Source organism: Oncorhynchus keta, chromosome 24 (genome assembly GCF_023373465.1).
Source record: "Oncorhynchus keta strain PuntledgeMale-10-30-2019 chromosome 24, Oket_V2, whole genome shotgun sequence".
NCBI classification, from domain to species: domain Eukaryota; kingdom Metazoa; phylum Chordata; class Actinopteri; order Salmoniformes; family Salmonidae; genus Oncorhynchus; species Oncorhynchus keta.
The window spans coordinates 14448849-14463561 of NC_068444.1; the positions used below are offsets into that span (position 1 = coordinate 14448849).

Here is a 14713-nt window from a genome sequence, read left to right on the forward strand (position 1 = left end):
GAGAAAAAACATAACAATAATAATAATAAATAATAATATATGCCATTTAGCAGACGCTTTTATCCAAAGCGATACAGTCAATCATTCTATTTGTCTTGGTAAATGCTACCAACTGAGCTTTTTGTCTTGGTAAAATGTATTTTATAACATAAATGTAATCACCAAAGCGTGTTTTCACCCATTCTGGTCAGAGTGGTTAGACACCCTACTCTGAGTGTAACAGTCTGCCTTCCAGGGCCTTACTCCATCTTACTAGAACTAATGAGTGCCGGTCTTTGAGGGTTTTTCCTTTCAAAAAGGCTATACGCTGGTTAATCCCTCAAGGCTCTCACACACACACACACACAACTGGTTGAGTACGAGATCATTATGAGTGTTTGTGGTGAGAAAGGGGTAAGGTATTTCAGGCTCAGCCTCCTTAGAGAGGCGTGAGAGTCCTCTTCGCTTTCCTCTCTGGCCCAGTCTCTCCTTTTCTCCCTTTCTCCCCAGACAAACACACCACAGACAATGCCTCATTCTGCGCCGCTGGGGTCTCCAGGGAAACCAAGATGGACACAGTCCTCCAAGGTGTTACTGGTCATAACTTCCATGTGGTCAACTTGACACCATTAATAAACACACTCAAGTCTCTGTGCATGTCCAAGCACAACTCCAACACCATCATTAAGTTTGCTGACGACAACAACGGTAGGGCCTGATCACCGACAACGATGAGACAGCCTAAAGGGAGGAGGTCAGAGACAACAACCTCTCCCTCAACGTGAGAAAGACAAAGAAGCTGATCGTGGACTACAGGAAAAGGAGGGCCGAACACGCCCCCATTCACATCGACGGGGCTGTAGTGGAGCAGGTTAGAGAGCTTCCATTTCCTTCATGTCCACAACACCAACAAACTATCATGGTCCAAACACACTAAGACAGTCCTGAAGAGGGGAAGACAACAACTATTCCCCATCAAGAGACTTAAAAGATTTGGCCCCAGATCCTTAAAAAGTTCTACAGATGCATCAGAGAGCATTCTGACCGGTTGCATCACTACCTGGTATGGTAACTGATCAGCATCTGGCACAGTACATCACTGAGACCAAGCTTCCTGCCATCTAGGACCTCCATACTAGGCGGTGTCCGAGGAAGGTCCAAAAAAAAATTGTCAATGACTCAAGCTACCCTGTTCTCCCTGCCGCAGCACAGCAAGCGGTACCGGAGCGCCAAGTCTAGGTCCAAAAGGCTCATTAACAGCTTCTACCCCCAAGCTGAACAATTAATAAAATGCCTACCCAGACTATATGCAGCTCTTTGAGGGCTTGCCAAGTGTTGAGAGTCCAGGAGGAGCTGTCTGTGCCTGGCTCTCAGTCCATATTAGACTATGGTTGTGTTCAGTAGGGCACACCCAACCATAGCAAATAGTTCAGAAACCTCATTTCAAAAACACTTTCTTCCTACTGGACACAAACCAGTACCAGCCAAGTCCTGCCTCTCAGTCCATGGCTGATTCCCAAATGACACCATATTCCCTATATACCTGGGTAATCAGCAGCGCACCATGTAGACAATAGGGTGCCATTTGGGACGCAGTCCATATTAGACCAGTATCAGCCAGGTCCTGCCAAGTGTCCCATCAGGGAGGAATGCAGGAGGCTAGCAGGCAGCACCTTTAGAGAGATGAGGCCTTTGTGGCCCCTGTCACAAGCAGGCAGCACCGTGGTAGAGACGAGGCCTTCGTGGACCCCGTCACAAGCAGGCAGCACCGTGAGAGAGACGAAGCCTTTCTGTAGCCCCCGTCACAAGCAGGCAGCACCGTGGTAGAGACGAGGCCTTCGTGGACCCCGTCACAAGCAGGCAGCACCGTGAGAGAGACGAGGCCTTTCTGTGGCCCCCGTCACAAGCAGGCAGCACCGTGAGAGAGACGAGACCTTTCTGTGGCCCCCGTCACAAGCAGGCAGCACCGTGAGAGAGACGAGACCTTTCTGTGGCCCCCGTCACAAGCAGGCAGCACCGTGAGAGAGACGAGACCTTTGTGTGGCCCCCGTCACAAGCAGGCAGCACCGTGGGAGACGAGGCCTTCGTGGACCCCGTCACAAGCAGGCAGCACCGTGGGAGACGAGGCCTTTCTGTGGCCCCCGTCACAAGCAGGCAGCACCGTGAGAGAGACGAGGCCTTCGTGGACCCCGTCACAAGCAGGCAGCACCGTGAGAGAGACGAGGCCTTCGTGGCCCCCGTCACAAGCAGGCAGCACCGTGGGAGAGACGAGGCCTTCGTGGCACCCCGTCACAAGCAGGCAGCACCGTGGGAGAGACGAGGCCTTCGTGGACCCCGTCACAAGCAGGCAGCACCGTGGGAGAGACGAGGCCTTCGTGGCCCCCGTCACTTGAACCCAGAAGATTAGTGAAGGGTAGCAGTGCATTAGTGGTGGGAGACATGAGCTACATCCCAAATGGCACCGTATTCCCTCCATAGCCACTACTCCCACATACCACCGTATTCCCTCCATAGCCACTACTCCCACATACCACCGTATTCCCTCCATAGCCACTACTCCCACATACCACCGTATTCACTCCATAGCCACTACTCCCACATACCACCGTATTCCCTCCATAGCCACTACTCCCACATACGATGGCAACTCCCATCCGTAGCACGCGCTCCAGCAGGTGTCTCACTGATCATCCCTAAAGCCAACACCTCATTTGGCCGCCTTTCGTTCCAGTTCTCTGCTGCCTGTGACTGGAACGAATTGCAAAAATCGCTGAAGTTGGAGACTTTTATCTCCCTCACCAACTTCAAACATCAGCTATCCGAGCAGCTAACCGATCGCTGCAGCTGTACATAGTCTATAGGTAAATAGCCCACCCATTTTCACCTACCTCATTCCCCATACTGTTCTTTATTTATTTACCTTTCTGCTCTTTTGCACACCAATATCTCTACCTGTACATGACCATCTGATCATTTATCACTCCAGTGTTATTCTGCAAAATTGTATTATTCGCCTACCTCCTCATGCCTTTTGCACACATTGTATATAGACTGCCCATTTTTTCTACTGTGTTATTGACTTGTTAATTGTTTACTCCATGTGTAACTCTGTGTTGTGAGAGAGAGAGAGAGAGAGAGAGAGAGAGAGAGAGAGAGAGAGAGAGAGAGAGAGAGAGAGAGAGAGAGAGAGAGAGAGAGAGAGAGAGAGAGAGAGAGAGAGAGAGAGAGAGAGAGAGAGAGAGAGAGAGAGAGAGAGAGAGAGAGAGAGAGAGAGAGAGAGAGAGAGAGAGAGAGAGAGAGAGAGAGAGAGAGAGAGAGAGAGAGAGAGAGAGAGAGAGAGAGAGAGAGAGAGAGAGAGAGAGAGAGAGAGAGAGAGAGAGAGAGAGAGAGAGAGAGAGAGAGAGAGAGAGAGAGAGATCGGAATTTTTTACATTTTCCATGTGTTGCCATTGCACAATGGCTATAAATCAGAGAGCAGACCTTTGCACTGTCTAACAAAGTTACATGAAGACATTGTACATGTTCTGCCTAACTAACCGACCCCTACACACCCACGGATGAAATACCACATGGAAAAGTATTTCATAACCAGCAGTATGAGGCTGTGTGTTAGAGGGGTGGAGGTGTCTGTATGTTAGAGCTCAGCTATCACTTTCTCAGATTTTATTTTCTAATTAAAATGAGGAATTCCTGATATTCCGACCTTGAGAAAACCAGGAGCACTCTGGCTTACAAATGGATCGGTAGACATTTTGTGCTGGTTCTATATTCAGAAAGCATCTCAGAGTACTAGTACTGATCTCAGATCATTTAAAACACTTTTTATATTATATTGAATAAGATGACATGAAGGACCTGATCCTAGATGAGCATTCCTACTCTTAGACACTTTATGAATGTGGCCCTTATTTCCTATGTTGTGTTGATCACATACCTTGAGACAATAAGCAGACAGGCATCTCTAACTGGATGGCCTGTTATAGAACATGAGCTTTATGTGGTCTATTCAGTTCTCTCTGTAGCCCTGTACTGTACACTCACTGCCCCCGTCAGCCCCTGTATGGGTTGAACAATGCAGATTTGGTAGTGCCTAAATTGGAACTCAGTGGCTGTACAGTAACACACACACACACGTGTGTGTATATGTATAAATAATACAACGTCAGAACTCACAGTGCTGCATGGGATTCAACTGACAGCTGTTCTAAACGTGCGTACCACGCACAGCTAAAGATGACCCCTTCCCTCCCGCTAATTGAGCTACTTTTACAAATTGGTTTTGTTGTCTAATGCCTCGTTCACAATAAGTTACGCTGGATGTCATTCATTTCAATGGGGATGGCCACAACCGAGCGGAATCGCACTGCCCCCTTGCGGTTGAAGGCTCAGTTGGGAGTCAGACACTGCACACTTGAAATTTTTCCACACTTTGCGTAGTCTTCAGTACAGACAAAGTCTGTTGAAGAACAGGTAGTGACCAAAACCAAAAATGTTAATCTTCTCTGGTTTCGGTGATGGCTTTATGGGATAGCTAGCAACTTGTAAACAATTACCTATTCCTAAGTGAATACTATTTTAATAGTCATGTTAAATAATACACATGGGATGTTAAGCCAGTTATATTATATGACTTGCCTCCCGTTTAAATATATTGTGATGGTAATGGCATTTGTTTTTGATTATTATTATGGTGGAGGTTGCTAGTTACAGTGGTATCTTCAACCTAGCCTAGCCTTTAGCTAGCTACTGTAGCTGTTCTGCCTTTTATGGCTGCTGTCCCTGTACAGGGACCAAATCAGCAGAAATGTCAGAGCGCCAACTAATAGTACTCGATACACTCGTTGTGAATCTAGCCAACATGTCAGATTTGTAAAATGCTTTTTGGCGAAAGCATGAGAAGCTATTATCTGATAGCATGCAACCCCCGAAATACCTGAAGGGGACGTAAACAGAAATAATTAGCGTAGCCGGCGCTACACAAAACGCAGAAATAAAATATAAAACATTCATTACCTTTGACAAGCTTCTTTGTTGGCACTCCTATATGTCCCATAAACATCACAATTGGGTCTTTTTTTCGATTAAATCGGTCCATGTATACCCAAAATGTCCATTTATGAAGCCCGTCTGATCCAGGAAAAAAAAAAGCACCTTTTCAAAACGCAACGTCATTTTTTAAAATTAAAAAACGTTGCTTATAAACTTTGACAAAACACTTCCAACTACTTTTGTAAACCACCTTTAGGTATTAATAAACGTTAATTATCTATCAAATTGATCACGGGGCGATCTGTCTTCGATAGCAGCAAGTCTTGAAATCATCGTCCATATTCTCCCTTTCATAACTTCCTTCGGTGTACCCCAAGACAGGAAGTGCCTATTCGTCATCCCACCAAGGATAAACCAGAACTGAATTGCCAGTACTGGCGACATCGTGTGGAAGCTGTAGGCATTGTAAACGGGACTCTATCTATTTCCCTGGCCATAGACAATACAGAGACTGGCGGAGGGATATTTTTTTTGGTGTTTTTTGTGAACAGTTTTCCTTGGGATTTTGACTTCTAAACACGTTCTGTTATAGTCACAGACATGATTTAACCAGTTTTATAACCTTCAGAGTGTTGTCTATCCACACATACTAATCATATGCATTTACTATATTCCTTGTATGAGTAGCAGGACGTTGAAATTTTGCGTGATTTTTAACAAAAAGCTGCGAAAATTCGCAGCCTCCCTAACAGGCTAGCTTGACTAGCTATAAAGTTAGCGTAACAAGTAGAGTTAAAAGTAACGAAACAAAACATGTTTTATTAGCTATTACGGAAAAAATATGTATCCGGTCTTCAATGAAAGTCATATTTTGCTATCTGCCAAAATAAATGCGATCTCTGGTTCACCTCCATCTTGAGTGAAAAACGATAGACTTGTCCGCTCAGTAGCGGTGCAAGACTCCGTGAAGATGACCATACAGCGTAATGAAATATATCACGATGTGTACGGGGCATGAGAGAGGGGAATCTGTATGTTCTGAAAGACGAGATGTTGAGGATTATAATAAATACCGCCTTGATGTCAAACAACAACCACAAACCTGTGAGTCTAAATGTGCACTTCACATTTCCATATTGAAAGCCTAACACTATGATTGGATTTTATAACTTAGCAAGTCATGTTGGCAATATAATAAGCTTTCAAAATGATGCCCACCTGACCCAAGTGGTTATTTATAATGGAATATTTCTGGATTGCCTAAACAACAACAGCAATTGTGTAAAGGTGGGGATGCAGGGCTGTGTTCCAAACAAACAACTACAAATGTGTTTGCTTCAGTTCCTCGATGGCAAAGCTAGGAGAGATCAAAAAAAGCACCTTATAGCTGAAGGCTCTTTCCTTGAGCCATAAAAGTACATGTAAATTCCATATGGACTGTGCCCAGTCTGGAGAGGTGTGTCCAGTGGGGGTTCTAGACCATTTCAACTGGAGGGGCCAAGCTGGGGCCAGTTACATTAGACGTTATTGTTGTCATCGTTTTCTTCACTGCATTGCATTGCAGGCAAAAGACCATGTTCTTAATCATCATCGTTGCCACTGTCTAATAACGGATGTAAAAAAAGATAGCACTGTGTGTCCACTTGGAGACCAGTTAGACATCATGCTCAAACTCTTGTAATAATTGTTTCTTATTTTGCACCTAAACCAAACTTTCAAATGACATAATAAGAATATTCTTGGAATGTATCCAGAGTATTTTCAGTTTTCGTCATGGACAAATGCTGTGTAAAGTACAGGCAATGTAAACTGCACATAAACTCAACAGTGTCATGTTTGAATTCAGTCATGTCAGGTGAACATGTGGTCTGAATTTCCCCATCTCCAAAGTCTTCTCTTTCAATTGCTACCATGGTCATGCATATGGTTTTTATATTTATTATTTTAAACATTCCAATTTGTCCCTATCCATAGGCCAATTTCCACAAGCATAAAGGGTTAACATAATATCTGCTCTGTAGGCATGTGTCTGTTTAATGCTTCTATACACAATACAGACATACAATTAAAATGTTTAAAAAGAGACAAAAGCAAGTCTCAGCAAATGTCTAGAACATGTCATATGGAGTTTAGGGTAGGATGTAGCCTAAGGTTTGGACACACCTACTCATTCAATGGTTTTTCTTCATTTTTACTATTTTCTACATTGAAATGTAAGTGAAAACTTCACAACTATGAACTAACACATATGGAATCATGTAGTAAACAAGTGTGACACAAATCAAAATATATTTGAGATTCTTCAAAGTAGCCACCCTTTGCCTTGACAGCTTTGCACACTCTTGGCATTCTCTCAACCAGCTTCATGAGGTAGTAACCTGGAATGCATTTAAATTAACAGGTGTGCCTTGTTAAATTCCATAAATAAAATGATTTCCTTCTTAATGCGTTTGAGCCAATCAGTTGTATTGTGACATGGTAGGGGTACTATACAGAAGATAGCCCTATTTGGTAAAAGACAGAGTCCATATTATGGCAAGAACAGCTCAAATAAGCAAAGATAAACAACAGTCAATCATTACTTTAAGACATGAAGGTCAGTCAATCCGAAAAAATTCAAGAACTTTGACAATGTAGAAAATAAAGAAAAACCCTTGACTGAGTAAGTGTGTCCAAACGTTTGATTGGTAATGTATATTGTTGTTCAAATGTGTTGACAGACAGTGGTTGACCCTGGTCAGCTCTCCAATACATCCCATGACTAGGCGTATGAAAATTGCCTACATAAAATGTAATATTCTGCGAAATTAATCTAGATAGGAAACTTCGGAAATCCCTTTTACCTTGGCGCTCACACTTAGCCTCTGTAGGGAGAAGTTTCCGTTCTCTGCCGATGTAGCAGGCGCCTCGCTCTCCGCTGCATCCCCATGGCCCGACTTGCTGCCCGGTAACGGGATGCCCTCCGTGACATACTCTTTACGGCACTCCAAGTTGTGCTTCTTCAGTACCTCCGCGGTCTCAGCGTCTACCACGATCAGCTCGAGGCTTCCCACGGTGGCTCGTATCCGGGCAACGACCTGCTGGTGGCTCTCGCCCTCCACGCTGTCCCCGTTAACGAATGTCAGTCGGTCCCCAGCGAAGAGACCGGCGGTGGCGGCAGGAGAGTCTGGTTCTACCAGTCGGATAAACTGTCCGGCCTTCCCTTTCTCACCGTGCAGATGGAAGCCGTAGCCATTCGAACCCTTTCCTAAAATACAACATCTAGGCCGGAGGTTTGACATAATGTTGCCGCTGATCAAATATTCTCACAGATAACGTCCAAAAACGTCACAACAAAGAAAGTAAACGTGGACAACAAACAATCTCAGAAATTAAACTGACAGACTAACTACTTCGAACGACCGGTCGCTCTCACAGTTTACTTTCTGTCAAAACAGAACGTATTATTTCACTTGCGTCTCGGTAAGGTCCTCCTCGAAACTAGTAGTTGCGATCTAGTAACTATTTGTGGAGCGCACGTAGTCAGACACACCCACAAAAGTACTCTTCCTTGTGTGCTCAAATCAACTGGGCTTTGTTTTTTAAGTTGATCTGAAGTTGATGGTGAAGGGTTCTAGTCTGACAGGTGACAAGACCAATCAGTAATCTCCTTTAGGAAACGCTGTCGTTGAGTTTATCCGACAGCCAATGGACTGCCTTTAAATTTCCCTCTGAACAAAAGTCGGTGTCTATGCCAGAGCCATACATGTATTTATTTCTAAATACGTGGCTCTGGCCTAGGCTATTACTTATCACATATCTAGATTCTAGAAACACTGTCATATTATTTTTCCATAAAGTTATTGAACGAATTAGGAAGGAATGTCGATGTAAAACGCTACATTCAGTTTTCCGTCAAAATAATAATTATTGCGAGCCAATGTAACTTCATTAATAAAGGAATTTGCCTATGTCGCAAGATAAAATATAATTTGTCTTTATTAAACTCCAGGGCCCGGTTTCCCTAAACAATTTTAAGCCTAAATTCCATCGCTATCGGGAAAAGGTCGTGATCATTTTCCACCAATGCTATCTATGATTGTAAATATATCCCGTTTGCGCATGTGCATAACTATAGATAAATCCGACAGAAGTGTGGGTGATGAAAGTTGGACAGAGGATCTCGAAATCTCTTTGTAAGAAACATTTGGACAAACGTTTAAAAAACTGGGTTAATTTTATTTTCTTGCAATTGTGCCGTATTATGAGCCAAGTGTTACGACTACAAATCGTTGAATGGATCATGCAAATAGCTGGGCCTATTTGCGTGATTGACTTTTCAATAGACCTGGGCTGCTGACTAAAATCTGGGTTTATGATTGTAATTAAACGTTGCCATGGTTTTCTTTTGCTTAGAACAAGTAGCCTAGTCCTTGATAGGTCCTACATCTCATTTTAGATAGCCTAGGTAAAAATGTAAGCTGAACGCGTTTAGCATCTTGCTTAGTTCAAATTGACAGACTAATTTATTCATCATGAATAGTGTTGTGAACAGCGATGCGATTTAGAGCCAAGAGTGCTCGTGTTGTCCATTAATTACTCTGTAGGCCTAGGCTAGTGCTGGAATTGACTACTGAGGACGGGGTCGTGATTTCCATCAAATGTTATTAATATGCCATTGATATGAACTGAATACGTTTGTCAACAACAGCCAGTGTTTTGTTTTTGTTTGCATGTAGCCTAATATGACTGACTGTTACCATCAATCTAATGTACTCTGATCGGCAATTGCGATAGAGCTGTGACCATGACCACAATTGCTTCCAATTGAATTTAAACATGGTCTTTAATTGCATGATAACACAAGGCTGCAATAGCCTAAATTGAAGTTATAGGCTATTTACATATCTGTTTGCGGCAGCTCAAGGTGGGATACAAGTGGCACAATTTGATTTGCAATGACTCCAGTGTAGAGCTCTGCTACCTGACACTTGAAAACTTACCCCTTATGATTTATTTTTTGATTGTCTGTTTTGCAATTGATTAATGTGTTATGCAATGTGTTTATTTGGGCTATAGCAGTAAAATCAATATTTTATCAAATAATAAACACACACACACACACACACACACATATATATATTTATATACACACACACAACCATGTACATGGCTTGAAGACCAGCATCCCGGAGTCGCCTCTGAGACTGGTGTTTTGTGGGTACTATTTAATAAAGCTGCCAGTTGAGGACTTGTGAGGTGTCTGTTTCTCAAACTAGACACTCTAATGTACTCTTGCTCAGTTGTGCACCGGGGCCTCCCACTCCTCTTTCTATTCTGGTTAGTTCCAGTTTGCGCTGTTCTGTAAAGGGAGTAGTACACAGCATTGTACGAGATCTTCAGTTTCTTACCAATTTCTCGCATGGAATAGCCTTAATTTCTCAGAACAAGAATAGACTGAGTTTCAGAAGAAAGGTATTTGTTTCTGGCCATTTTGAGCCTGTAATCAAACCCACAAATGCCGATACTTCAGATACTCAACTAGTCTAAAGAAGGCCCATTTTATTGCTTCTTTAATCAGGATACGTTTTCAGCTGTGCTAACATAATTGCAAAAGGGTTTTCTAATTATTAATTAGCCTTTTAAAATGATAAACTTGGATTAGCTAACACAACGTCCCATTGGAACACAGGAGTGATGGTTGCTGATAATGGACCTCTGTATGCCGATGTAGATATTCCATAAAAGATCAGCTGTTTCCAGCTACAATAGTCATTCACAACATTAACAATGTCTACACTGTATTTCTGATCAATTTGATGTTATTTTAATGGACAAAAAAATGTGCTTTTCTTTCAAAAACAAGGACATTTCTAAGTGGTTCCAAAACTTTTGAACGTGTGTGAGGGGTCCTCATATTCAAAATCAAATAGCTAAATGATCCGTAGAATGACCATCTTAAAATAATTCTATATGTCAGCTTAATATAGAACCACCTCCACCAAGGAATTTATCTAGTGCGCCTAAAGTCGATTTAAACCCTTTTCCAGTGCGTTTGTTGCCATTATTTCTTATGTGTATCAGTTCTAGCATGTACATATTTTTATTATGGAAAGGGGTTTATAGCTAAGCTATTTATGTGAATTCAAAGCATAGAGATCCTATTAAATTACTAGAAAGGCTATGTCACAAACCCTTTAAGATCCAGGTTGGGAAGGAAATTGCAGCCATATTGGCCAGGGAGAAATCTAGAAGTCTAATTGGAATGAATAGCAGTAGAGGCATTATCCTGATTTTAATGCATTAATGCATTATAAATACAGTTTATGGAGGTTGTATACTGTATAAATAGCCTCTAATATATATATATATATATATATAAACATGTATTATTATTTTTATGCCACAATATCAGTTGTTGTTGCATATATAACTTGCTTAAGTCCTATAATAAAACGGCTGGGTCTAATCCTGAATGCTGATTGGTTAAAACCACATTCCAACCTGTGTCTATTCCACAAGTTACCAATGGTTAAATCAATGGTGTTAAAATGCCTATTTACTCTGGTCCATCTGTCTGCACAATCCACTGTCTCATCAGCCCAGCCAGGCAATTTACAAACCTGATCTCCACTATAAAAAAACATTTAGACATCATCTCCCATTTCTTTTCGACTAACATTTAGTTTTCAACAGAGGAGATTTGTATAAACTTTGTTGTCTGTCTCTCCGACATTTGCAACATTGTTTCAGTATTCAAATTAGATCACCAGCTGTCCCATAGTAATGAACGTGTTGGGAGTCGGGATGAGACAGACATGCAGGCAGCGTTTCTCAGCTAGTCTAAATCATGAATCAGCTGGCATCATTTTTATGGATATATACAAAGAATTGTCAATTGAAAAAAGGTAAAACAAAGTGAAGTGCAGCAAGTTTACAGTCTTTGCAGCTTCAGTTTGAAGTGATTGTGTTAGCTGTGTTGTTGGCTAACTCCTCTGAACAAAATTGTCCTGATGAGTGAGCACATTTTCTATGACAGGCAAAATTGCCCCTCAGTAGCTAATTGTTATGGATGTTTCCAAATAAATGTAATTATAAAACAGCTTAAACAAATGCAAATGACCCTACTTTGTTGTTATTCTGTCTGCACTTTTTGAGGTGACTGTAAGTTAGTTGTAGTTGGCTGGGCTAGGCTAGGCTAGCAAGGGATAAGATCTTTGCCAGCCGTATGGCAATGGAACATTTGGAACGAATTACTTCCACAGATACAGAACAAAAAGACTGAATGACTGGGTAGCGTCTATAGCAACCGTACCGATAGAACAAACAACCAGCCGGCGTGGGTAGCTACCCTAAATTTGTGTCGGGATTATATATTGTGGAAGGATGAAATACTATGAATAAATTCACCAAAATAACATTTTTAATGAAAATATGTCAATCATTATTTGAATATGTTGGTAATCCATTGTATAGAAGTGATAAGGCCTAACACCACCCGTGCCAATATATCCTCCACACACCGGCTTCTCAGGCATTATCACTTAATCATCAACTGATTTCAGCCAGTTTATAGCTGTGGATGTACTACATTGTTTGAATGTTTAAATATTGGCAGTTAATTTGAAAAATGTATGTAATCATTTGTCTAAAACTGACTAGCTAACAAATATACAGTGCAGATCAATTCTTCAAAGTCATTGTTTTACACAATGTCTTATCACTGCACTGGCAAACCATGGTTGACCAACTCCCTGAACTTCATACCATCAGAAGAGGTTCTGACTATTTATTTTTACCAGGTAAGTTCACTGAGAACACATTCTCATTTACAGCAACAACCTGGAGAATAGTTACAGGGGAGAGGAGGGGTGACGAATGAGCCAATTGTAAGCTTGGGATGGTTAGATGACTGTGATGGTATGATGGCGAGATTGGGAATTTAGCCAGGACACCCAGGGTTAACACCCCTAATAAGTGCCATGGGATCTTTAATAACCACAGAGAGCCAGGACACCCATTTAACATCCCATCTGAAAGACAGCACCCTACGCAGGGCAATTTCTCCAATCACTGCCCTGGGGCATTTGTTTAGACCAGAGGAAAAAGTGCCTCCTACTGGCTCTCCAACACCACTTCTAGCAGCATCTGGTTTCCCATCCAGGGACCAACCCCTATCTTCCAAGGCAAGCCAGCAGTGGGATACAGGGTAGAATGCTGCTGACCCCTAAGGGTAGCAGGCTAAATCTATGACCGGAAGTTTGTTTTTTACCCAGCAAGCTTGGATAATTAACGTGGCATGTTAGGAGAATTAAGTTAAGGTTAGGAAAAGGGTTAGCCATAATGATCTCCTAACCGGCTGTGAAAAGTCACTTCCAATCGTAGCTGTAAGCTACTCCCTCTAGTCACTAACATCACAACAAGGTTTGTGTTCATTCTAGTATTCTAATTTCTAATTCTATGATGCAAAGCTTCTTCATGAATCCTCATCCATAGACAAATGTAAGAAGACACGTTTAATTTTATCCAAACAGAGATAATTAAAAAACATTATTGGTAAAAAATAGAGACACAAATAAAATCCTTCTAAGTTCAATGTAGCACACAATTCTAAATATAATAACATTACATTCATTGTTTTACTTTCGATCATGATGAAAGGTACCTTCAGCCTTCCAGCGAATTACAGAACATAAATGATAAGACAAGGCCCTCTGGTGGTGTGTACCAGCTATGAACTCTCTCTCTCTCTCTCTCTCTTGCTCTCTCTCACTCTCGGTTTCTCTCTCTCTTTCTCTCAAACACACCATTCACAGTGAAGAGACAAAAAAAGTACAAGACGTGTTAGAAAATATACTTTTTATGCAGCATAGGTCACTACAACATTTGGCATTCTCACAAGAAACTGACCTGGTAAATAACATATTATAATATTCTGAATAAAATACACAAGTTCATATTCAAAGGGGCAACCGGAAATAACTTTAGCAGCAAGATTACGAAAACGTTAACCCCCTTTTTTTTGTGTTGCAGACAGCCACCCACCAACAAGTGAATGCAGTCTGGGGACATGGTGGATCCCAGGTTGTGTCAGAAGGTGTTATGGCTTTGTTTGGTGAGAGCACATGTCTTATCGAGTTTGGTCAAGTTGAAATGGAGATCTTGAGAAAATGGGCACCTGCTTCCTGGGCTGCATCACTTCCTGTGACCCTTTTTGTTTTGTTTTGTTTCGTTCGTATGTCTCTGATTTTTAAAGCTCAAAGTAAAAGAACAAGAGCTAAAAGTGAAATAACAAAAGACAACTCTGATGTAAGAATGTGAACTGAGAACATGCTGGAACTTTGATTTGCAACTTATGTGGAGAAAATCATTCCTTAGAAGATAAGATCTTGAAGCTGTCCTTTTCCACGTTGTGACACGTACATCACACTGCATGGTAGTCATGACACAAAATGTGAAACAGTGTATTTGACCTTAGGGGAAATGTATTAATCTTGAGACAGGTCTCCCTTGTGAAAGGGGAAACATCTCTATGGAATTTCTGTACTTGTATAAGTAAAAGAGAAATACAAAAACCTCAAAAAGCCAATTCTCCCACAAGTCTCCAAAGCTGAACTGCTGATCAGGTCCTTGCTGTGTAGGCCTTAGATGGCCAGCCAAGTCACCCCTGATACAAATCAGTACTTGACATAGGAGATGACTTGGAAACCAGGCACTAGGGGCAACAGCTGTTTTTTTGTTGTTTTTTAAATGTATTTAACTAGGC

The 14713-nt window shown here is 41.9% G+C and overlaps 1 protein-coding gene across 2 annotated transcripts in view; it reads right to left on the bottom strand.

The window, feature by feature from the left end:
* LOC118402718 (Na(+)/H(+) exchange regulatory cofactor NHE-RF1-like) overlaps window positions 1-8536 on the bottom strand; it is a 33801-nt gene extending 25265 nt beyond the window's left edge. Inside the window, exon 1 of one of the 2 annotated variants that reach the window (XM_052477838.1) lies at window positions 7812-8536. In XM_052477838.1, the coding sequence (XP_052333798.1) occupies window positions 7812-8249 (438 nt within the window). In that variant the 5' untranslated portion in view covers window positions 8250-8536. The remainder of the gene's footprint in view (window positions 1-7811) is intronic. The other variant, XM_035800907.2, reaches the window with a different exon arrangement.
* Window positions 8537-14713: the final 6177 nt, after the last annotated feature.